At 49.0% G+C, this 24,072-nt stretch overlaps 9 protein-coding genes across 9 annotated transcripts; 4 read left to right on the top strand and 5 right to left on the bottom strand.

Annotated features, from left to right (window-relative positions):
- Positions 1-108: 108 nt before the first annotated feature.
- BDR25DRAFT_297191 (GroES-like protein) lies at positions 109-1,397 on the bottom strand (the record flags this gene model as incomplete). Its single annotated transcript, XM_033688985.1, has 2 exons — positions 109-639; positions 691-1,397. 2 exons carry the CDS (start codon positions 1,395-1,397, stop codon positions 294-296), a joined length of 1,053 nt encoding a protein of 350 aa, XP_033540954.1. The 3' UTR covers positions 109-293.
- A 1,902-nt stretch (positions 1,398-3,299) lies between these two features.
- On the top strand, positions 3,300-4,276 carry BDR25DRAFT_362039 (uncharacterized protein; the record flags this gene model as incomplete). Its single annotated transcript, XM_033696532.1, has 8 exons — positions 3,300-3,316; positions 3,410-3,569; positions 3,604-3,711; positions 3,782-3,848; positions 3,886-3,992; positions 4,016-4,142; positions 4,186-4,213; positions 4,252-4,276. The coding sequence occupies 8 exons, from the start codon at positions 3,300-3,302 to the stop codon at positions 4,274-4,276; spliced, it is 639 nt and encodes a 212-aa protein (XP_033540953.1).
- Positions 4,277-4,734: 458 nt separating this feature from the next.
- BDR25DRAFT_243520 (APH-domain-containing protein) lies at positions 4,735-6,052 on the bottom strand (the record flags this gene model as incomplete). Its single annotated transcript, XM_033685824.1, has 3 exons — positions 4,735-4,896; positions 4,961-5,614; positions 5,720-6,052. The coding sequence occupies 3 exons, from the start codon at positions 6,050-6,052 to the stop codon at positions 4,735-4,737; spliced, it is 1,149 nt and encodes a 382-aa protein (XP_033540952.1).
- A 1,281-nt stretch (positions 6,053-7,333) lies between these two features.
- On the bottom strand, positions 7,334-8,264 carry BDR25DRAFT_337604 (uncharacterized protein). The gene has a single exon (XM_033693205.1). The coding sequence runs from the start codon at positions 8,221-8,223 to the stop codon at positions 7,537-7,539; it is 687 nt and encodes a 228-aa protein (XP_033540951.1). The 5' UTR covers positions 8,224-8,264; the 3' UTR covers positions 7,334-7,536.
- Positions 8,265-9,619: 1,355 nt separating this feature from the next.
- Positions 9,620-10,875, bottom strand: BDR25DRAFT_381728 (Clavaminate synthase-like protein; the record flags this gene model as incomplete). The annotated part of the gene is made up of 3 exons (XM_033697731.1): positions 9,620-10,441; positions 10,501-10,653; positions 10,711-10,875. The coding sequence occupies 3 exons, from the start codon at positions 10,873-10,875 to the stop codon at positions 9,620-9,622; spliced, it is 1,140 nt and encodes a 379-aa protein (XP_033540950.1).
- A 1,837-nt stretch (positions 10,876-12,712) lies between these two features.
- On the top strand, positions 12,713-14,272 carry BDR25DRAFT_319505 (MFS general substrate transporter; the record flags this gene model as incomplete). The annotated part of the gene is made up of 2 exons (XM_033691830.1): positions 12,713-13,175; positions 13,290-14,272. 2 exons carry the CDS (start codon positions 12,713-12,715, stop codon positions 14,270-14,272), a joined length of 1,446 nt encoding a protein of 481 aa, XP_033540949.1.
- Positions 14,273-15,284: 1,012 nt separating this feature from the next.
- Positions 15,285-16,143, top strand: BDR25DRAFT_307404 (S-adenosyl-L-methionine-dependent methyltransferase). Its single transcript, XM_033690835.1, has one exon. It carries the CDS (start codon positions 15,441-15,443, stop codon positions 16,050-16,052), a length of 612 nt encoding a protein of 203 aa, XP_033540948.1. The 5' UTR covers positions 15,285-15,440; the 3' UTR covers positions 16,053-16,143.
- A 1,755-nt stretch (positions 16,144-17,898) lies between these two features.
- On the bottom strand, positions 17,899-21,364 carry BDR25DRAFT_272244 (TPR-like protein). Its single transcript, XM_033687301.1, has 3 exons — positions 20,755-21,364; positions 20,565-20,709; positions 17,899-20,511 (listed from the first exon to the last, which is right to left on the bottom strand). Exons 1-3 carry the CDS (start codon positions 21,197-21,199, stop codon positions 18,060-18,062), a joined length of 3,042 nt encoding a protein of 1,013 aa, XP_033540947.1. The 5' UTR covers positions 21,200-21,364; the 3' UTR covers positions 17,899-18,059.
- A 1,479-nt stretch (positions 21,365-22,843) lies between these two features.
- BDR25DRAFT_362031 (uncharacterized protein) lies at positions 22,844-23,948 on the top strand (the record flags this gene model as incomplete). Its single annotated transcript, XM_033696531.1, has 6 exons — positions 22,844-22,910; positions 22,982-23,029; positions 23,071-23,179; positions 23,218-23,408; positions 23,439-23,765; positions 23,791-23,948. 6 exons carry the CDS (start codon positions 22,844-22,846, stop codon positions 23,946-23,948), a joined length of 900 nt encoding a protein of 299 aa, XP_033540946.1.
- Between the last annotated feature and the right edge of the window lie 124 nt (positions 23,949-24,072).

Below are 24,072 nucleotides of genomic sequence, written 5' to 3'. Positions count from 1 at the left end.
GGTTTGTTGCTGCAGCTGGGAGGAAGAAAATTGCCAGCAATGTTCCCTTGGAGACATAGAAGGGGGAATTTACGCCAATCGAGCAGCGAATGTGCGATGTAGACAGGAGAAATCGGCTTGATGGATGACTCAGCCTTGGAAGGACAGGGAGGTTCCCCGATTCTTCTTTCATCATATTCATTACCACTTCATTGATCTCTCGAACTATCGATCCCCAATTGGTCTTCGAAGAATTTTCCCGGGCATATCGAGTACTGTTATCCCAGGCCCGAAGGCGAGCCTCACGCAATCATCTACGCGTCCCTTGCGACAAGTACTGCCCTATAGCGCATTTGGTTGCTATTGAGCTTGCCGATAGCCTCCCTAACTCCCCTCTCACTGAGTTCGAACTTCTCAACCCATGGCTTGACGCATTTAGAGGCAGCAAACTCTAGCATTTCAACGTGTCTCCCCCGCGATGCGACCAAGCTTAAGTGAAGGTTGTACCATCGAACAAGACTGGGAAAGAACTGAATGGACCAATCAGCAATCGTACTAGCAAATTTATAGTGGGAGGAATACGGAAGAACCAAGTCTCCATGCGGAGCCGACAGTGGGACGATAGTGCCGGCACGGGCGAGGATGTCCTTGACCATGAACCTTTCATCCATTTATTAGCTTCATTTCTCCATAAAGGTACAGACAGCTCACTTGCTCCAGTCTGGGTATCTGCTGCCAGCTATGACAAGAACTTGGACTGGTTTCTGGACCTTTTCGAGCTCATCCAGCAGATAGAACTCCGAGGCGCCGAGTTGCTTGGCCTCCTCCTCTTTGTTTCGGCTAGTACTGAATACAACGACCTGGGCTCCAAGTTTCGAGGCGAACTGAATGGCGAGATGCCCCAGCCCGCCAATACCGACGATTCCGACCCTCTCTCCAGGCTTGAGCACGTCGACCAAGGCGCTGTACGTCGTCGCACCAGCACACTGTAATGGAGCCGCATCTTCGCTAGAAAGGCCCTCTGGGATTTTATGGGGATAGGTCTCAACACCCACGTAGTACTCTCCAAAAGTACCGTTATTATAGTCCTTCTCGCCGAAGACGCTGCGCTCGTAGCACCAAATGTCTTGGCCTGATAGGCAGTAGTGGCAATGGCCGCAAGAATCTCGATGAAATCCGCCCCCAGCTCTATCTCCGACTTTTAATTGTGTCACTTCGCTACCAATAGCCTCAACTATTCCAACTCCTTCGTGGCCAAGTGCGATGCCATATGGCATGTAAGCGACGTCTGTGCCACAGACGCCAGAGTGGGTAATCTTGACCAGGATCTCTTTGGGGCCTAAGGCTGGGAGCTCAGTAGTTTCTTGCTTTATCATGCCCTCAGCCCCGCGGTAGATTGTGTACTCGGTTGGTGCCATTTCAAGGAAGTTGACTGATGTGAATGATTCTCCAATGCTGCTTAAGAAAGTTAAGAGTTTCTTGATGTTATTAAGTCTACTACGCCTATATCATCCTTATATCTGCCCTGAACGCTTGCCACCGATCCCTTGGGCAATAGAAAATATCCACAATCACCCCTATTGATCGTAGTAATCATAACTACGTCAATTGGCCAACGTCCGCGAGAACCGCTAGAAAACTGTGTCCAGTGCATCAAAATAAGAATTCCGCAGTCCAACCTGATTTCGCCAATGTTGGCCGACCTTCAATCACGCCTTTATCATCGCAAAGAAGCCCAGCCAACAAACCCGGCTTGATGTGCGTCGGTAAGGTAGTTTACCATTGGTGGAGTCGAGGGCTTTCGTCAACGAAGTCGAATCGTTCGGTCTTCAACCACCAGCTCTTGCCCTAACCCGAAGTTCTTATGCCATCCACCCATGTCTTTCAGAGACTTTAGCTTGCCGTGTTGCATACTTGCTTCGAGAAGTTCGGTTCCGGAAGAGGCGCTCTCGCCTCTAGGAAGTTCGTGTCGGATGAAAAAAAAAAAAAAAAACCGCATCATTACACAAGCCACTATCTCAAGGTATTCTCACATGCCCTCAGTGATGAGAATGTGGTATCTGAAGAAACTAGAAGCACCCAGAACGACTCCAAAACATCTACCCCAAGACAAGGGACGATCCGCTATTGTTTATGGTCGATTTCAATCCACATTATCCGCCCATCTTGGCGTTCACAGGCAGTCTCAATGATGTACATGTATCGATGTTTAAGCCGTGTTGAATTGTGATTGGCGTACCTGGTGCGGTAACATAAAGGCCTTAGGCAAGCTGAGATTGTTCTAAGGGAGGAACCTCACGAACGTCTGCAAGATTCATCAGCTGTCCCCTACGCATGCCGATCGATACTATTAGCCACCCTTATCAAACCACTTCAGCACCTCCTCTACTCACTCCCACAAGGCCTCCACCAGCCCCCGACCCTCCGAATGCGAAGCCAGCGTCAACGCCACCCCTCCGGACTATCGGCCTCCCCAGACACTAATTCATCCTCCTTCACCATCACAGTCACCGACAAACACGTATTTCACGCCCCCTTGATGTTCTTCAGTCCTCTTCTCCATCTTTGCAAACTTGATGAGCCAATGGTTCGGCATCGGCAGTTCCTCAAATAATCCCCTAATATGATTCTAGGGTTGACGGGTCTGGTAATGATACTAGAATATTAAATAAGAAGCCGAGAATCATCAAAGCTGAGAGCAGGTTTGCACTGTCCGTAGCGCTTCCATTTCGCTTGGAACGAATAACCTAGGTTTTATTGCGTGGTGCACAGAGGTGCGATGTTGACGTTACAGGGCTGACCTTATGTCATCGCTTCGGATGCCAGGATCGGGATTCGAGGCGCGGTCTCAGTAAGAGATAAAGGAAGAGATCGGCTTAGAAGTGTACGTGAGGTATTTCATTACAAATTAGACCTGATAGCTGTCTTTCTGTGATATAGTGGATCGCTCATGATGCCAGCGTTGTTGATCAGGACACCTAGACGTGGTGGGTTGGAAGAGAGAGCGGCTTGATTTGTCGTTTGGATGGGTTCGAGGGACGAGAGATCACATTGGAGAAATGAGATATTAGTGGATGGGTGATGGTCTTGGTGGCTACGTTCTTGGAGTTGTGGCCGGTGAAATAAATGGCGGAAGAGTGGTGTGCAACCAGTAAGAAGATCGGTTTCTTCCCCAGACCAGCACTTTCTATTTTAGTTATTAGCATTACGATAGGCATACCATATGACGCGTCGTCGCATCACCGTACCTCCAGTGACGATTAGCGCTCTGCCAACAACCTCCGAGTATCCATATCTGATTTATATTCCATAATAAGCACATGGCGAGTTTCTATAGGTGAGTCTGTTCATATCTATCCCTCAAAATCCACTTCTAAACTCTATTAGATATACGAAGGACGCGGAGAGACGATTGTGGCGATAACTGAAGACAACGCCCTAATTTCTACGCCACTCCTACTCTCGCTGAATTATCTCGGGCTGTGTTCGCGATATCAAATGGCACAGCCTTCTCCATACTTTCGCAACTGAAACCCCTTGTTTTGGCTGTGAATCGTGGCCCATTCTCTAGGTTAGAGCTTGCCACCGGCGTCGACGCACGAGTACTACGCTCACATTAGATAGCACCTCGGGGGAATAGGGTTAAGGAACACGCGATCTTTGAGTTTCACGGAAGGCAAACGATATCGGTTTCAGATGCAGCTTTACTGGATCGAGAGTTTCCCTAAGGAAGTGTTGGGAACAATTAATTAGAGTCCACACTATTTGGAAACATCGTTTATAAAGGCTGATATTGCAGTAGATCGTCTGCCAAGCTATCCTAGAGGCCCCGTTGGTATTGTTTAGGCATCGGAAGCGGGGAATTAGAGGTCTTGCTTAGCCTCACCTTCATACCTCACATTCTAGAACCTCTAATTACGCAAATATGGTCATATTTCTTGTATCTAATTAAGCCTCTATCATATAGAGCCTATCTCGGTAAAACCGCAAAGCAGCTCAGGACCTTCCTGCCCGTCATCCCCACGCCAGCCAACAGCAGAAACAACAGCAAACCCCAAACCCAAACCCAAACTACCTAATCACTCTATCTATATTCCATCGTAATAATCCCCTGTCAAAAACAATCGGGCTATTACCTACAATAACAAGCCGTCTAGGTCAATGTTCTCTTCCGTAATAAGAGCCATCGCAATACTACCCCTTCAGCTATCCAATGTCTCGAATTCCCACCCTAGTGACTTACATTTAGTGGTTCTTGCTGGGCAATTCTAGCCCTTTTCCTTGGAAGTTGATATAGCGGGTGGGAGAGACCATAGGTGTGCGATATAGGTTAGAATAAGAGATTATATTCATAAGTCAATTAAGTGTTTGTGGCTAGTGTTCTAGGGATAGGGGATTAAGAATGGAAGAGCTTGAGACTCGACAGTAACACAATGCGGGCGGTTGGAGTAATGCAGATCTATTAATCGAAACAAATATCTCCAAATGCTCCCGTTTTTGCTTACATCATAATAGGATATACCTTGGTGCTGATGTGTAGAAGAAGATGAGTCAAGGCCTAAACCCAGCCTGACCAAGACCAGCCTGAAGTAACATCCAATTTCCAGCATAATGCGGTTTGGGGATGGTCAGTGGATCCTTGGCGCTGCATAATGGATTCGTGATACTTCGAGCAGCAGTATCTCACTAGAAGGCCATCTACCATCCTTGTGACCAAACCCGCAAGCGCTGGCTCCTTTCACTGCCTACCCCTGTTCACAAGCTACTCTTCCTCGGTTCTTTCTCCTTCAACTCCCTCACCATGTTGAGCGCGGCTCCAAGGCTCCTCTTTGTATTCTCAAAATAGACATGCGAGAACTCGCTACTCGCCTGTCCACTTATCGTCCTCGCTTGGATGCCATGGCTAATCGTGCCACCCTTTCAATATGTCAGCAATCCACTCCCCACCGACAATCCTCCCTTGTAAAAATCATACACATACCCTCATCAAATGAAAAATCTTTGCGATCTCCCAGCGATCATGTCTCGGATCCCATCCCGCAATCTCGGTATACCGATCCAACAACTCATCCATGGTCGGCATCCCACTCGCCACCAAATTCTGCGTATCATATACTTCCCCACCCATATCATCTCTTGCTGGGCCCCCGGAAATCCCAGCCTTTGACGCGCGATTCCAGTATGGACCAACGACATACACGACATCCATAAGCGGGTGTCCGATCGTCGAAAGCTCCCAATCCAACAGTGCGATAACTCGTGGTTCCGTGGGATGCAGAATTATATTATCGAACTTGTAGTCGCCGTGTATGATACTCGCTCTATCACCCGGAACATTACGTCTAATGAAGTTGACGATTTCGTCGAAGTCTGGGTGGGCGCGACCGAGAGGTTTCCCGGTTGAGATGTCTTTCACTTGGGATTGTTGGGTTTCAATGCGGGAGAAGGTGTTGCAGTGGCGGGTGTAAAAGCCGGTTTTCTTGCCAAAACCTTGGAGTCCGATGGAATCAGGGTCGATGGAGTGGAGCCAGGCGAGAGTAGAGACGAGGGAGAACCACGCGGAGCGGCGGTCAGAAGGAGATAGGTCCTTTAGGTCCGGATCGGTTATTATGCGGCCTTTTACGAATTCCATGACCTCATTCTCGGTTAGTAAGGGTTTATAATGGAGAGTGGTTTGGAGCTTAAGGGTTAGTGTACGAGTCGTGATCACGTGACTGATGGAATGATGGAATCAGCTTACATAAAAGGGAGTTCCAATAACAGAGTCATCCATACACAGACAATACACCTTCGGTACAGGAAATCCTTCCACGGATCCCAAAGCCCTAATAACCCTATACTCACGATCAACCTGGTGAGCCACCGGCGAGATAATGGACCCCGTTGGTTTCTTCCTAAGTATATATCTCGTGTTGTCCGCATCATCAACAAAGTAAGTCGGATTACTCTGGCCATATCCTATTTTCGTCGACAATATTGGAAGCTTCAGATTAGGCAGATAGTAGACCAGATACTTCCCTAGCACAGTATCATCTAGATCGTGCCTTGTTTTCGCTTTCGTAATACCAGACATCTTCTTTTCGTTTATCCTTTTGCCTATACTTTGGGTATTGGAATGCCCGATTTCGATATGGATTCTTCCGCATGTTGAAGATGTGAAGATGAAATTGTAGAAGAGTGTTTTTCGAGTAAGCTCCTACGAGCGGAGTTTAGCCTCGGCGATTGATGGCACTATTCCTCCAGAGGCGTAGCGCTGCGGGGTTTGGAAGTCTAATATCCCAATAGAAAGCTTTGCAACAGTTGCATTTTGTATTTAACAATGGTTTAGTCTTTAGACCCTGTACTGCTTTCAACTATAGTGTTCCTAGATTTGGATGAAGCGGAAGATCGTAGTGTTAGGCTGCGTATGCTGCAGGATTGAACTTTGATACTCTTGCAAAGTGGTCACATTTAAAGACCCAGGGAGTGTGCAGGTTACAGTATACCTGAATTTCGGCGCAGGACCATCTGTGTAGCATTGCGACCAGATCATTTTGCCAAGAAATACCGGTGAATACCGGAAGTCCTCCAAATCTAGCATTTGGCTCGACGAATTCATTCCGTCGTTTCGAACGCGTCCAATCTTCACAGATAGGGCGAGAGACTAGAGGAGATGACCAACACGTTCTGCATACTGTCATTGGAACTTTGAAATGGCCCGCCTCTTAAAGAAACGACCTCAGGACGTGGAGGGATATTCCGCACCCATGAATGGGCTCGAAAACCCTCCAATATTTCTTGACTTCCTTTTCTCCATGGCAGTATTGTGTTGGCTTGAAGGGGCCCTTATGTTGCAACTCCTGCGTCTGAAAATGGAGGCCTGTTAGCCAACAGATCTGGGGGCCTGGGATCTATTTATTCCCGACTTAGCCCATGCCTCTTACTCAATCTTTAAGTAAGTAGCGTGCCGAACATGAACCGCAAAAGGTCTCCGTGTCCCTTTATTTTCCTTCCTCTTGTCCTTGCACCGCACACTATGCCTGTCACTCTCCGCACACATCCTTCAGCGTCAGTACGAAGGAAAGTGGACCTACACGCCATTCTTAGTCTTCACGCTTTCAGCTTTATGGGAACTTCGATGTGTTTCGAGCTTAGGGAGATACCTAACCGCTCCATATACACTTATCCATAAGCCACCAACAACGCATATAACTGTCGTGTCCGCCGGAAAGGAGTAATATAAAGCCCCTGAGTCTCCTACTTATACCCTAATTTCTCGTCTACCCACACTTCGATATCCTAGACCCGTTCTTATACTTGCTGTGCGTTTTTGCGCAATATGGACATTGCTAAAGTCGAGGGAAGAGGAATACTACATAAGCTGAGTAATTAGGTTACGACGAGCTGAAATCTGGCTAACGAAGCCGTTTGATGTCCATATACTTGACTCCCAGACTCAAAGTAAGGCAGCGAACGCTGCGGGTCCGTGATCGACTGCGCCGGAATGACTTCGCTCGGCTTTTTGAAGCTGTCATTGGCAAGATCAAACAGCCCTAGATGGTTCATTCGCAGATGCTATCATTCAAGCAGATCAGTCCATAGCCATTCATCGAAATCGAAGTCCAAGTCCAGAGCCTCTCCGATATCCCCCGCATCCTTCTCCACCGGCCTATCCTCCCGACCTTCCACCGACGTTGAAGGGCTCCTTGCCGTTGTCGCTGGCGTCAGGAGTCCCGTCTCCACGCCCACCACACCCGATCCATCTGTACATGGAGACTGGATCGAGCTCTCTGTCTCTCCCTCGCTTGCCTCCATTTCAAACTCCTTCATGTACGCCCCTATCGTCATCCCCATTTTCTTTTTAAACACGCGGCAAAGATAACTCCGCGTAATTCCCGCCTCTTTTGCTAGGTGGCTCAAGCCCCCCTTCAGCGGTAAACCATCCTTCCTAACCCGCAAAAGCCCTATCACCCTTGAAACAACCTCTTCCCCCTCTCCAACGAAGGTTGTATCATCCGGCTTGCACCTCTTACACGGCCGGAAGCCGTCGCGTCGCGCTTGGTCTTCTGAGTCGTAAAACACGACATTGGCTCTTCGCGCAAGGCGTGCAGAGCAGGTCGGGCGGCAGTAGATCTTGGTGGATTTGACGCCGTAGAAAAAAGAGGAATGGGAAGAGGGGTCACGGTGCGTGACGGCGAGCCAACGGGAGTGGGAGCTTTGAAACGGGTAAGGACGAATCGAGAACGTCGGAGTTTGTGATTGCATTTTGAGATGAGCTTAGGTGGTTTAACTGGAAGACATATAACTGTGTACAAAGTAATAATTTGGTAGATGGAAGGAAGCACAGTGACGTCAGCGCCCTCAGCACTGTGCGACCACTTTGAGCCGTGCGAGTTTATGCCGTGGCTCGCCGCGCACCTTGGCGCACAACTTCAAAACACCATGCAACTAACCTTTTAAACAAAGCCCGATATTTTTCTATATAAACTTTTAGCTCGATATCTCAACGCCGATGGTATCTTGAACTCACCTAGCGGCAAAATCAATGACACTAAGGCTACTAGTTTTGGCTGCCTGACACACGGCTAGCCTAGCAGACAGTTATCCCGATTTGAGCCATAAAAACATGAGGCTCGACAACGCTACACAAGAGCTCTACGCAGATGAAATTCAGGCGCAGACTACCGACTACGGAGATTCAGGTCAGCTACAAAATCGGCGTGCGATATTGCTCTGGGAGGTTGACCTTCTTCCCTTGTCGATCGACTGCTGGATAAGCAACTTCTACTTCTTCAAGTGCATCAACAATCTCCTCATCTTGATTCCCCTTATCCTCCTTATCAACAAAGATAAGCTCCATAACCTCGTGTTTGCCTCCTAGTGCAATTTGGAGCTATTTTGAAGCTGCTATTTCGCTTATCTAGCCTCATCTCTCCCACGTCACTTCTTAGTCAAATCTTGAAGTCGTATTTCGATTGCTGTAGGCCTCATACACCTTCTTTGTTCTAAACTTTGAGGCTTCTTGTCCTTCTCTTCCTACTTACATAACCTCTCCTTTTCTTTTGAAAGTCGTACGGCGTCTGCGTCTGCATCCTTCTGAGCTTGGCGATTACGTGTTTGCTGCGCCTTGTTCGGACTATAAAAGAGTGCTCCATCACCCCAACCCTTAGGTTCTCAAGTATAAGGCTGTAAAGCTGGTGTTTATGGAGTGGAAGGGTGTTGTATTGATGCAGAGCCTCTTGGGCAGTCATATTCGTTTCTTGAGCTCTGCACACCACGACATCCTTGAAGAGGGTAGATCGATGATAGCCATAATTTAGCTGTCGCACTATAATTGAGAAAGTTGACTACTTTCAGCTATATCAAAGAAGCTAAAGCGGCCTCAACTGGTTACATTCTCGCGAAGTCATGAGAGTATTAGGAAATTTTAATTTTCAGTAACCGCCAGGCACTATGTGCCGAAATCCGGCGTAGATTAAAAAAAAAAAGATGCCTAGTTATAAAGTTAAAGCCAGATGGACTTAGATACAAAGGAAGGTCGTAACCCAGCTAGCGCCTCCATTTCAGAATGTACCTCTACGTAGGCAGCTATGCCACCCTAAATTTCTCGTTTGGAGTAATCGTTGTTAACCGCGGGTAGGTAGCCGACTTGCGCTCATTTTTAAACTGGCTGAACTGGTTGAATTGCTTTGCCAGCATCGACGAAGTCGTTAACGCCACCGAGCGTCATGGCCAATTCAGTTTCCATCACATCTTGAACAGAATCGCGTCTATTGAAGCCATCGGTACCGTTCGGGTATACCTTCTTGGTAAGATTGTACACAATACTGTTCTTCCATCTCTGGAATTCCAGAGCCGTGATGTCAGGATACTTCGCTGGCTCCGTGGACGAGACAAATTTGGGCAACGGACCAACTGAGACATTGCGCTCCGCCTTGAAGAGATAGGCCATAGACATTCTGGGTGGCAGGATCAAGCCACTTTCCCCCTTCATTGCCGCTGGACACATGACTTGATGGGTACCGCCGGTAATATTTCCGTTCGTCCAGCGCGTCAGTGTATCACCAACATTGACAATCATTTCCGTCGTATCAGTCGGTGGCAGGGGAACGAAAGAATTAGGGATGGGATTGGACCGGTCTTCGATTTCTAGGCCGCCAGTGCTGTCTTGGAACAGCAACGTGATGGGTCCAAAATCAGTATGTGGCGCAATACGGCTTGTAGAGCCCGACTGCATCTCTTCCACGGGAATTGCAGGATAATGGGTTAGTCGGAGATCTGTTGCACTAGGAACGCAGCGTGCCACCAATGATCCATCCTCGATGCCCCAGGCGCCTTCCAGGGCCTTCATTAGCGTTAGACAAACATCATCGCATCGACGGTAGAAGGCCTTCATAAATGGTTGGAAGCCCGATAATTCCGGGGCATTGGGCCATTTGTTCGGGAATTCTGTGTCGTGTTCGGGGCCTTGATCAAAATGCTCCTGAGTATCATGATCAGTCAGGATGTCGAGCACTTTCAAGAGGATTTATCTGTACGAACCTTTGAGTCCTTCATGGTCCTGACCTGTTCATCGTGGTGAAGCTTTCCGACTTCCTCAACTCTCCATGGCGTGTAACCACGCATAGGCCTAGGCCCTGTTTCATTCGGAATCTCATTCTTCACCTCCAATGGCTGGTCAAAGAACTTCTTGCCCTAGCAGATAAAGTTAGGGTCGCGGCAACTGCCAGATATATCAAGGTAGGGTCCTACCCAGGCGAATAATTCTTTCAGATCCTGGGCACTGAAAGCATGGCCCTTAAGCTTCGCAAATCCGGTCTTCTCGAAGCTGTCCAAGAGCGCGTGGGCGAACTTCTCGCGCTGTTCTTTAGTACCAGAGGTGAAATGACTGTAGTCTAATAAGGCTGGCGCGGCCATGTTGAAGTGTTGGGAAGAGATGATAAGCTTTGAATTCGAATGTAGAAAACAGAGCGTGCACTCGCTGTTCTTTGGAGTTGTCGATAATTGATGTGTCTAGAGTAGTGGTGATGTTCTTGCAAATCCGAGCATTCTTGCAGACTTTATAGTGGTTCTCTGCCAGCTAAGATGCATGCTGATTGCGTCGTTGATGTGGGCCATAAACCTCATCACGCAGTGAGGAAGTTGTTCCATAACAGAAATCTGAGATCACAACGATGAATCGACGATGGAGTGGTTCCGCTCGACGTCAACGGCGTCAGAGATGGTGTTCGCATAGAAGGAGGATGGTAAGGAATGGAGAGTGATCATCCATCTGTTGCTCCAAAGGAGGAAAGTCAGCTCGCCGTAAATTACGTCGCGTCTTGCAGGTGACCTTTGCTAAGGTCAAGGTACCGAGCACAACATTCAAGCCAGCATTAAGAGAATTCGATAACCACAAAATGGCAAATACGAAACTCACCTCAAGGACTTCCGCGTTTGGTTAGCACCAGATCCGGATGCCGTTTGCAGATCTCGTACTAGAACTCTTTCTATATCGGGAGTAAAGACGATGGGACCGTGGCGGTGTTGAGTGCGGGCAAATGCAGCCCGCCCCCAGTACCTTCATATTGACCAATCTCGTGTCGTCTCACTCATGCATGTCTGTTCAACGCTTACTGAAGGTGCCCCGAGCCGCGCAAGCCCCGAGCAAAGACGATTCGTGAACAGCGGAGCGGAATGCTTGTCGTTCGTTGATCACTATGAGTTTACACTTCCATTGCTGGCCGTTAATTGGGTACTTTGAATACACAGGTCCTACGTCCGTTACTTTGTGGCGATTGGCCACTTTGAGTACGCTGTACGACTTAATTGCTCGACCTTAGATCTGATTATGAGTACCCTCATATTGACCAATCTCGTCTAGTCTCACAATGCATGTCTGCTCAACGCCTGCGATCGCCCCGAGCCGTGCCGATGACAGCGGAAGGCAGTGCTTAGCACTAATTAATTATTTTGAGTTTCACAGATCTGTTCTTGATTGGCCACTAAGAGTTCACAGTCCCTCGCTTGTTGCTGATTGGACACTTTGAGTCCACAGTTCCTTCGCCTGTCACTGATTGGCCACTATGAGTTCACGGCTCCTTTGCTTGCCGCTGATTGGGTACTTTGGATTCAACTTCCGTTGCTTTGCGGTGACTGGCCACTTTGAATACGCTCCAGTCAAAACAGGGAATCGACTCAAATTTAGAAGTATCATGAATTGATCTATCTCTATCTATCTACGTCTACCACTGCGTCCGTGTCTGCATTCACCTTTGCCTCTGCGAACTAATGTTAAATCGTACTGCCTAAGCAAACATTAAATCCTTGTCGAGGCTCCTTCGAAAAAGGGGAGAATATCTGAAGGAGAAGGAGGGAGAGAAGATAAGAAGTTTAGTATTGGCATCGAATGTTGGGGGAGGGTTATGACGTATACGTCATTTTTACATATGAAAGTGTCGGTAGACCGTAGACAAACACTAACACAAGCGTTCGAAGGCCACTCACCAAACAGATCCCTATAACTACTACACATTTCCCTCTTTTCTGTAGCCCTGCAAAATCTCAACTTCTTTCCACGGAGACAGACATTCGAAAGCCACTGTTTCATCCAACCCCCTCCTCCAATTGTGAGGTGACACTCCAGCAACCACAAGCAGACTTAAAATCTGTCACTTCCCCTTTCAAAAAAAAAAAAAGGCGCCCGTCAACTGAGGAAAGAAAGCGAGGCTTTGACAAACACTGCAAGACTTTCGAGGCGAAACCGTTAGAGGCAATGGTACCAAGCTTCCAGCACAGTTCGTCACGGATCGAAGCTTCTCACATCTCTGATGACAAGAAAGAGGTCCTGGCTGATGAAAGAGGATATTCTCCCCATGCCGAAAAACCTTCGCTATCTCTTCCCGCGGCGGGTGACTTGGAACCCCGTGACACTGAGATCACTTATCCAGAGGGCGGCCGTGATGCCTGGTTAGTGGTGCTGGGTGCTTGGTGTGGCTTGACCGCATCGCTGGGTATCTACAACACAGCCGGAGTGTTCGAGGTCGTCATCTCAAAAGTGATCCTACCGGAAGAATCTCCGTCCGCCCTTGGCTGGATATTCTCAATCTACGCCTTCGTGAACTGGGTTTTTGGGGTGCAGGTTGGACCAACCTTCGATGCGATGGGCCCACGTGGACTAATAATTGCGGGAACAATTTGCACGCTCATTGGCATTTTCTCGCTCAGCGTCTGCACCAGTAAGCTCCGTTTTCATCGATTCTCCATGCGTCACCCGTTTCCGTAGCAATCTGCTGAGATTGATGCTAGCCTGATCTTCTTTAAAGATGTGCTCCTTACTAATAGTATTATAGAATACTATCAGATCTTTCTGTCCTTCTCCATCTTAACGGGTATCGGTTCATCCCTTCTCCTCACTCCATCCATGGGCTGCGTCGCTCATTGGTTCATGGAGCGTCGCGGTCTCGCTAGTGGCATAGCATTCATAGGAGGCGGTTTCGGCGGCGTCCTCTTTCCCCTGATGATACAGGCACTCCTCCCCCAAGTAGGATGGGGATGGTCGATTCGGATTCTTGGATTTGTGCTGCTCGTGCTTTGCGCTATCAGCGTGACATTCTGCCGAAGCAGAGTTCCACCGCGCAAAGGAGCAGCAACGACTTGGCGAGATACTTTGCCGGACCCAAAAATCTTCATGGATGGAACCGGAGCCATGGCAGCCACAACCACCGGAGTCCTTTTGACGGACCTGGCGTACTTCATACCAATTACGTACGTGCCTAGCTACTACATCGATCGACAGCGTCTGTCTCATGAGGCAACATTGAACGGGTCAGCGGCGTTCGCATATCAACTCCTCGCGATTCTCAATTCTGCTTCATGCGTTGGCCGGTACGTGGCGGGTGACGTGGCTGATCGATTCGGCCGATACAACACCATGATTGTCTCATTGTTTCTCTGCACTGTGTCAGTCCTATGTTTCTGGCTACCAGACATCCTCGTACCAAACCTGGACAACTACGCACTTCTGGTAGTTTTTGTACTACTATTCGGATTCGTCAGCGGATCGAATGTTAGCTTGACGCCAATCTGCTTAGGCCAGCTTTGTGAAACTCAAGAATATGGGCGATATTACGCAAGCTGCTTCACGGTAGTGGCTTTTGGCGTATTGATTAGCATCCCTATTGCTGGGAGCCTTCTCGATGCAGTGGAGACTAGAGGTAAAGAGAGATATTGGGGCGCGGCTCTGTTCACCGGACTCAGCTATGTGCTTTCCTTCTTATGTTTTGTATGGGTCAGGATCAAAGTGAAGGGTTGGGATTGGAGGACAAAGTGGTAGAAAGTCTGTCGAACTGGCCAAAGCTCAATCACACGTTCGGCAATAGGAGCTGGTACCCAGTGACACTAGTTCATCAACCTCCTCCAACATATATAAATAGCTTACTTACACTATAATTAATTCTCTTGACCTATTAATTCAATTTATCCCGTTCAGATCCTTCCCTCCGACTAATTCGACTATACGTTATAGAGGGCCTATAAGGTCCACGAATTCGTATTAGTGTGATTCTATAACACGAGTAGACTTTGAGATATCTCGACGCGGCATTTTTGGTGAACATCTTTGCTTTAACATCATCACTACCGGCTGGTGTTCTCAGGGTCAGTGTTTCCACCAGCAGCAAGTTGAAGCGAACGGTTTCAACCATGGAGCGCATGCGGATCAACCTCTTCTATACCGATAGCGTCGATAGCTCTAAATTTCTAATACAATCCACTCAGTGTAACCGTAAGCACCACATGGATTTTCATATAGATCGGCTAAGTTATGCATCGATGTTGGATTACTGACGTCATAGTGCGCGAACCTACGGTCCCCCCCTCCCCGAAGGATTGCTCCCGTCGGATATGCCGTGGCGCCCATGCCCTTTTCTTATAACAGATTGTTGTCGGGCAAGTTTTTCCCCTGCACGGGAGCACATAATGAGCAACCTCGAATCGCATCATCCGGACTGGGCCGGGGAAAGATCACCTTTGTATTTCAACGCCACCCGCATTGGACCAATCCTGTTACATTTCTTGGTGAATATCTTGGATATGAGTTGTATTTGTATGTATGCATCATTCCTTCCGGACGTAATCCGACTGCCCTTTGCGTCCAGGTATGTATATCCCCGAAGGTAGTGCAGATGTTCTGATAGCTCTACGCCAAATCATAGGCTGCGACATTCAATGAACAAATTGCTGCAGCATGACACCATAGATGGGGTGTATTAGGATACCATTGACCAAATGTTATAAGAGCTCAGTCTGGTGCGAGGAGCAAAATGAACCCTGGACTATACTCAAAGCACAGAACAATATATCTTTATGAGGGCCATCAATCAATTATCACAATTTACAAATTCTCCTCTTCAGCAATTGATTTCTTCAATATGAGGACTCAAATCCCAACTAGCGATATGTATCTTGCTAAAGCGCGGGCCGCTCTCAATGTTCATGATTGCATGACCATATACGACAAATGGGCCGCTACTTACAACGCCGAGGTTGGCGACGAGGCCCAAGAATACGTCGCTCCTATCCTTGTCGCCCAATACGCTCTCAAATCCTGCAACAACTCCACTAAAGGCGCTGTTGCGATACTGGACGCTGGTTGCGGAACTGGGCTTGTGGGCCAAGCTCTTTCTCTGGCTGGTGCAAAGGTCATCGATGGACTTGACCTTTCTTCCCCCATGCTTGCAGTGGCAAAGCAGACGGGCGTCTATCGCAATCTCGGGCAGGCGGATTTGACTCGCCGCATCGGAAAGCCAGACGAAACGTATGACATTGTAACATGCGTTGGCACGTTCACTCTTGGCCATGTTGGTCCTGACCCTGCTCTGAGAGAATTTGTGCGAGTCACCAGGACAAATGGCATCGTGGCTGCAACGATCCTGGACGAGATCTGGGTGTCAGGAGGGTTCAAGGCCGAGGTCGAAAGACTAAGAGCCGAAAGTTTGGTAAAGGTGGTCGCAGAAGAGCTGATAGACTATGTAAAGGGTCATGGCGACAAGGCAGTGTTAGTTATCCTAGAAAAGATTGATGGCGGCTCAACGCCATCAAGCGATGGTTCTTGAGTACACACGCTGTCGTGTAATGGTGTGCGGTTCAACCCTGGTCAAGAAGTCTTTCTCTATCTCTCATTAGTTCACAAACAAAATAGTTTCAACAACTTAACCCACTCAATATATTCACTGTATTGGGCATCCAGCTAGCCCCTTCCACTATAACACCAGTTTGGCTGCGCTGTGAAAGATGAATAATACAGGTACGCTCACATCTAAACTATTCCGATTTATCTCTCTGTAGCTGTCTAGAATTTTCTATTTACTCTGTATACAGATAATTAATTCCTTGTTTAGCCTCTTGGCTATGCAGGTGCAGATTCTTGAAAGAAGTTAGTTAGATAAATAGCGCTGATAGTTGCTTTGGTGTGAACCTTCTCCCTCACCGCGTAGATATTGTAGCCACTCCTTATTATATCGCCTGACTATAGCATCCCACTAATGGCAGACCCTCGCAGTTTAAACAGAGTCATCTCTTCTGCACTGTGTATCCAATCGGCACACAGACAGCTAAGCGGAAAATGCGATGCTGAGCGCAGCTCCCAGGTTTAATTAGAGTCTGAATATAAGCCAGGGTTTGGGAGTGGACAGGTCGAGCAACCGCAGGTAATGCTTGGGACTTTAACCCTGAGAAGACTTTAATGTAAGCTCTATTATTAATATTTAGGGCTTGATCTAAGGAACTCTAGAGATGCTTGTATCATCCGCTTTATAACCTAACCCTACTACGTACGTGTATTCCAGAGGCCCCTAACCAGGCGGATTATACAGAAATATGCCCCCTTTTGTAAGGTTGAAGACTAGGCATTTTAAGAGCCTGTAAAATACCTTAATCCCGCCTAGGTCCTAAGTCGATCCCTATTAAAAAAGTGTCATGCGTGCATATTCATCTGCCTATATATATTCTTCTGCTGTACTTGGTAGAAGGTTGAACTTTTGCCACTTGCAACACAAAGCAGCACGGCGATGAATGACGAAGTGTAATTACGCTAGAAATTACGCTAGATGGGGAGAGTAAAGAAATCGGCTCATGTGCCATGAAAGGTCCGCCTTTGCTTTAAATTATAGGGATCTCCAAAATACAATATCCTCAATAGGATAGCCACATATTTCGTTGAGGAGAAGGCGTTTGACGACCAATCTCCCTGACCTTAGTCCCCCTAGTCAAAGATCGCGTCAGAGTGAGAATTACGAAGTCAATTCTTAAGAAAGTTACCGCCCATCAAATCAAGGAAAACATAACTATTCTTTGTTGGTTACAAAGCCACAAAAGTTACACTTTTTTAATTTTTTTTTTAACTAAACAAGTAGCTATAAACAGGAGAAATCCTCTGACTTAGATTTGATGGCGGCTAGCAAAAGAGGCAGAGCAGATTTCTAGGTATGTTGGACTAGAAATACTATGAACAACAGGTTGAATTCAGAGCATAAGAAGGGCTAGACTTCCTCATGCTGCATCCCAATCCATACGACAAAGTGTTTCAACCTCTTCTGAGCCGTCTACTTTGAGATTCGAATCCAAATTTTCCTGTCACATCAATACATTACTAGAAATTCTTCAACTCTTTTCCACTCTTAGATCAAAATTCCTTCTCATCTATCCACGACTCTCAAATTCCATCCAGGACGTCTGCTCGTACCATTTACCTGGTAACCTATCGTGGACTTGGCTGCCATCGTGCCTACCTTGAGATCTAGGCCCGGTACAGCCAGAGTGATCTATAAGAATTTTCGTTCATGTTGTTGAGGCTTCAATATTAGGATTCAAGCGTAGGAGGGCTTTTTTTAAGAATGCGACACCTGAATTGATGCAGAGCTGTCACCTACTTCATAGTCTGATATTGTACGCTAACAGATAAAATCTAGGCTACAACTTATCCAAGTCAACTTCGCTGTAGATCCATCAATGCTTTGCATCGACTGATAAAAGTCTCATTTTAACATTTCGCGTGCCCTGTATAGCATTTAGTAGAAAGAGGTCGCCTTTCATTTTAGCCGTATCTTTCCAATTTTACAGCATTACTTTCCCACATTCCCCGCATCCTCCAGCATTTCCTGCTTTAGACACGAATAAAGTCTAGCGCACGAGACAGTGATAGGATGCTCTGAGCCAAGCACATGGTCGAACCCGCTGCTTGCTCTTTGATATAAGACCGAAGCTGCTTCGTATTTTTGCTGTTCATGATAGAGAAAAGCCAACCAGGATACGCTAGTCAGCGTATCCGGGTGCTCTTTCCCTAGCGTCTTCTCTCTTCCTTCTAGTGCTCGCCGGCTCATCTCCTCTGCGGCTTCGTACTTTCCTTGATACTGCAGCACCGAAGCCACGTTGCTCACGCTGGTCAGCGTGGAAGGGTGCTCTTTCCCCAGCGTCTTCTCTCTTCCCTCCAGCGCTTGCCGGCTCATCTCCTCTGCCGCTTCATACTTTCCTTGATACTGCAGCACCGAAGCCACGTTGCTCACGCTGGTCAGCGTGGAAGGGTGCTCTTTCCCCATCATCTTCTCTCTTCCTTCTAGCGCTCGCCGGCTCATTTCCTCCGCCACTTCGTACCTCCCTTGATGCTGCAACACAAAGGCCAGGTTACTCACGCTAGTCAGCGTGTCTGGGTGCTCTTTCCCCAGCGTTTTCTCTCTTCCTTCCAGCACTCGCTGGTTCATCTCCTCTGCTACTTCGTACTTCCCTTGATGCTGCAGCACCAAAGCCAGGTTACTCACGCTGGTCAGCGTGGAAGGGTGCTCTTTCCCCACCGTCTTCTCTCTTCCCTCCAACACTCGCCGGCTCATCTCCTCTGCAGCATCGTACTTTCCTTGACACCGCAGCACCGCAGCCACGTTGCTCACGCTGGTTAGCGTGGAAGGGTGCTCTTTCCCCAGCGTCTTCTCCCTTCCCTCCAGCACTTGCCGGCTCATCTTCTCTGCCGCTTCGTACTTCCCTTGATGCTGCAGCACCAAAGCCAGGTTATTCACGCTAATCAGGGTGTCCGGGTGCTCTTTCCCCACTGTCTTCTCTCTTCCTTCCAGCGCTCGCCGGTTCATCTCCTCCGCTGCTTCGTACTTCCCTTCATGCTGCAGCACCAAAGCCAGGTTACTCACGCAAGTCAGCGTGTCCGGGTGCTCTTTCCCCAGCGTCTTCTCACATCCCCCCAGCGCTCGCCTATTCATTGCCTGGGCTTCTTTATACTTGCCTTGCCGTGATAATATTACACCAAGACCGTTGATGCTATTTAGCGTGTCTGGGTGCTCAGCTCCTAGGGTAGCCTCTCTCGCCTGTAAAGCACTGGCACCCATCTCCTTTGCCACGTTGTATTGTCCGATTTCGCCGGCATACCACGCAGCCTTGAAAAGCACCGATGCCCACTCCTCTAGCGCCTTTGTACTGGTCGGCCGGCACCCTACCGCTGCTTGAGCGTGTGGAAACAGGGCTTGACACAATGCCCAGTTTTTGTGCTTTCCCACTGGGTAACTGTTATCCATAAGCCTCACATACTCCTCTTTCCACTGCTCTAGCTCCTGGTTTAACTCCAGCCACTTCTTCATCGAGAACTGCACCAGCCGGTGCATTTTAAACTCGCGTCCATCCGCATTCATCCCAACCAGGGAATAGCTGGTCAGAGTATGGATATCTTCTTCAAAGTCGGCTTCCTCATCCTTGTCTTGCTGGTATTGATTGTGCAGAAGCGAATCTGGGATCCCTTGCCTGTCAAAAAGACTCATTAGTGAGAGGAGTCGAGCGGCTGTGGGCATCTCCTTCCGGATATATTCGAACGAGATCTGCCAGGTTGTGATAATGGAGTTAGATGCTCTACCGTCCCTGCGACTGTCTCCCACGTCCTTCTTTAGCAGACGGGCTCGGTCATAGTCGCTTCTGCAAACCACATCTAGGTATCGCGAGATGGTCATCCGTGGTGCTCTTTGTTCAATATAAGCCGCTGCCTGCGTAATGGCAAGGGGCATGTAGTCAAGAGCTTGTAGCAGTTTGATAGCGTTATGTTGGTCGGTGTTAGGACTGAGCTTCTTCTGGAGAAGAGTTAGCGCTTCGTCCCAGTCCATTGGCTGAACTTTCATGATGGAGGCATAGCTTCCCGTCAGTCTGTATGCTACATCTTGGCTCCGAGAGGTAATAAGGATCAATCCGTTCGGCGACTGCGGTAAGAAGTCTGAGAGCAGCTCTACTGATCGATCTAGGCTGTCTGCTCCACGAGTTTGCGACCTGTTATGGAAGAAGACACCCAAATCATCCGCATTGTCCACAACCAGTACCCACTGCCTGTTCGATCCATCACACATCCAACTGCGAACAAGCCGCAGAACATCTGCTTTAGGGTTATCCCAGCCTTCTACCTTCACCGTCTCAGCAATTCTCCGGTAGCCCTCCTCAAACCTCGCTTGCGTGTCTGCATGCACCCAGAACACCCATGTATCCTGCGACTTGTCTCGTACCCGGTAGGAGTACTCGATGGCAATCTGGGACTTCCTTTCCAACTTGTCAATGTATGCCTTAAGGAGAGCAGGAGGCTTGCTACCTACCCAACACCACCAAGGCCAACAAGCGCTAATCTAGACGTAGACTGGCGGTTCTTAAAATCAATTTCCGCAAGGATGCTGCGATCTACAAAGTGTGGATCACGCTGGAAAGGAGTAGTGGAGCAAGGGGCGGGATGAGATTGAGGAACTGTTAGAAGTAAATATGTACCCTTAGTGCATGGGAAAGATATACCTGCTAAGGGTCTTAGGGAGATAGCGGCATGGTATGTCAGGGTCTGGATGTACCCTCGAATTATGGCTGTTATCTTCTGCACCTTTGCGTCGTACCGAAGGCTTCCAATTGCCTTCCCGCCTCGTCTGGCCCAAGAGTCACCCGATGCGGGCAGCGCTTTCGCGATTACTTCATTTAGCGCCTTTATTTGTACTCCACACCCTTCAACAGCAGGGACAAGGGCCTTTTTAGTTTCATCTTGCATAGACCCGGCATCAATCCCTGCCTTTGTCTGCTGGAGGGCATCTAGCAGCATGGGCAGCTCAGCTTTGAGGTGGCGGAACGCTTCCGGAATCTCTGCGAGACTGGACTGATATTCTTCAAGGCGTTTCAGAACCCGGGAGCCGAAGTCAACGAGCTGGACTATGTTGGCGACAATGCCGACTACTGCTAGAGCTTCAGCCATTTAATTGCAGAATGTGGCTTGTCTCCTAGCCCGAGGAGAAGTACAGATATCGAGAAGTGAAAATCTCGCAAAAGAGTGGCAAGGATGCAAACACTATTGGGCAGAGCCCTACTGTATGCCGACATGGCAGAGAGTGTAGTAATTCATCCTCGCCTTGAAGGCTAGACAATGTCGGACAAGGCTGAGGAGGTGGATGCCCTGCACTTCTTGGCTGTGGCGTTTTCTCAGCAGCTCATATGGCGGAAATACATTTAACCGATATCCGTGACTTATTAGTCGACCCGGGTAACGGCATGAGATGATGCCTAACAAATTCCTTTTACTTCTATCACGATCGTCATGCTCAAGCAACAAGAAAGTGGTGTAGCCTAACTAGATCAAATTAAAGAGCAGAGCAGCTGCTCTGCAGTTCGAAGATATACCTCTTGCCTAGGTGCTAGCACAGGGGCAAGCGGTAACATGACAAGAGGGAGCCCGAGCTGCAAGCATGTGATAGGGAGATGCTCAAGCGTCAGGGATGTGGAACGTGCCGTCACAACTTCTGCCACTTTCACAAACTTTTGTCGCCTTTCACACGCAAAAGAGCCCTCGAGCGCAAAGAATCTTCAGGATTGTTATAGCTCCATTATCAATGTAACCGTAACTCCTAACAACTACTGACTCGGTCGGTACCAGCGACCTCACCGGTGAACCCTTTGCCTACATCTCTATCTCAAAAAGTCGCTAAACCCACCACATTCCAAAAGCGCACTAGCGCGTTGGCTCACTTCTCGTCGCCGTTCCTCCTTTCCAGGCAAGCAGGCTGACACAAGACTTACCGTTCTCCAAATTATGCCATGGCAGCGCAGAGCAGCGACGAGCTTTTTAAGTTCTGTGAAGAGCCCAGCAGTGACCTGGAAAGGAAAGAGAATCGAGTCTTGGAGCCTCACCGCGATTTTCGGGGGTTCCAGCGCTAGTGGACGGAGAGGAGCAGGATCCCGTGGAACGGAAGGGCGGTAAGGAAATCTCCGCGGCTACCAGATTCGTGCGAGAGTCAGATTTACGCCCGCCGATTGATGGTTCGGCGCTGGTGAACGCTTTCACGAGCGGATGATTGGCGCGCTGGCACATGTGCAACGGTTGGCAGAACCTCTGAGCTCGCACACGTGAGGTATCTTGGCTTAGGGATGAGAAGTGCAGCGGTAAGGTTTGTTTCATGTGAAATGCCAGAGAGATTGCGGGAGTGTTGCTTCCTGCATGGATTTGAAAAATCAACTCAACGGAATTTGCAGGCGGAAGGGCATTGGCTTGCGCGCGAAGTTGCTTATTTGAAAGGGCGTTTTTGGCAGAGAGCAACTGGACGAGGCATTTGTTCGAGGGATTCGGACCCGGATCCGTGACAACTGGCTGCAGTCCTTGGAATCCTAAGTACTATTTCATAAAAGGCGATTGTGCAAAGAGATGAACTACGCCCCCTTTACTTTCAAGGCGAATAAACAATATCCCGGATTGGGAAAAAGAAGGCTGTCGCTTCACATCGTCCTCGTCTCATGGGACACGCCACAGTCCTTCAGGACCACACCTTCACAACATCATCAGGCATCGATCAAACGGTAGGAGTCTGCCACCAGGAGCATTGCATCACATCACATCACCTCACATCCTATGACCGGCCGCCGCCCTCTTTTACCTCACCGAGGCAGCAGCTGTTACGCAGAGGCAACGGACGGCGGTAGAGCAGGGTAGTGGTGGTTGGTGGTGGTGAGTCGCTAACTCTCGCTCACTATAAGTCAGATTGGCCAGCCTTGCAGCAGCCTTGTGCGGCCTCGTCTTCCACTAGCAGAAGCGCAGGTTGGGCTGGCAGCCTATGAGGGCAGCGACCGCGCTTTAAGGCGCCATTGACTCGGGGTTGAGGAGCCGACGGCCTGAGGCTAGCGGCGGGAGCGCGCTGAACGGGATTTCCTGGGGTAAGCCGCCAACACCATGGCCAGCGTCGAATCGGTCGCGGGAATCATGATGCGGGTCGTTCAGGACAGAAGGGGGAGGTGGTTGGTAACCGAGGGGGCTCGTGAGGCTCGTCAAGCCCGTGTGGAATGTTTCATGTCCTTCGAGAAGAAGCTAATCGGGGGAAGTGTGAGCCTCGCGCATTCTTTCGGTATAGCGGGCGCCGCCATTGCAGATGGTGAGTGGGCAACCGTTCGTTGCATGGTCGCCGGTCTGGATGTTCGGAGTCCGATGACTGCTTAAGCGCTGAGTTTAGTGGGTTGGCTCGCAGGCTCCCACGTCCCTCCACCATCTTCGGTACAGGGGGAGAGTAAGATTCGTCATTCATGTGTGCCAGCAGTCTCACTGAGAAAACGAGGCAAGCGAATTCGCAGCTCGAGCATGCCACCTGGCGAGTTCATTCCTGCAAGACGGGTCTCTGGAAGGCTCTCGCTCTCCAGCGGCGAGGGACCAGATGAGTACGACAGTATGCTGCTAATGATAGCAACTGTAGCAGGACACAGCGAATTAATTGCCATGCCCTTTGACAGTTACATTGTACACTATCTGTCCAGTAATTCTTGCCCGCGCGCTGATTGGCCGTGTGCGCGTCGACGGTCAGCCCCCAGTGCCTGAGATGCAAAGCAACGCAAACAGCCTGATGATATCTGCGCGTCTGACAAGGTCAGGGATTGGGATTCCGGACTCCACCGCTGGACCAGCGCGCCCAGTCCAGCAGCAGGCCCAGCACGTCCCTCCGCTCAGGCTGCTGTTCCTTGTAGTCTGATGTCTGATAGACCCCTTCAGCCCTCCCCGTCCCTCATTCTTCATCCTGACATGTAAGCCCAAGCAACCACGCGGCTGCACTCCGCATTACTTCCACCTCATTCACCCCCTCTGTTCCCTCTCCC

Source organism: Lindgomyces ingoldianus (genome assembly GCF_010093535.1).
Source record: "Lindgomyces ingoldianus strain ATCC 200398 unplaced genomic scaffold BDR25scaffold_49, whole genome shotgun sequence".
Taxonomy (NCBI): domain Eukaryota; kingdom Fungi; phylum Ascomycota; class Dothideomycetes; order Pleosporales; family Lindgomycetaceae; genus Lindgomyces; species Lindgomyces ingoldianus.
Note: the sequence above shows the minus strand (reverse complement) of the source record. Positions and strands in the feature narration are given on the sequence as shown.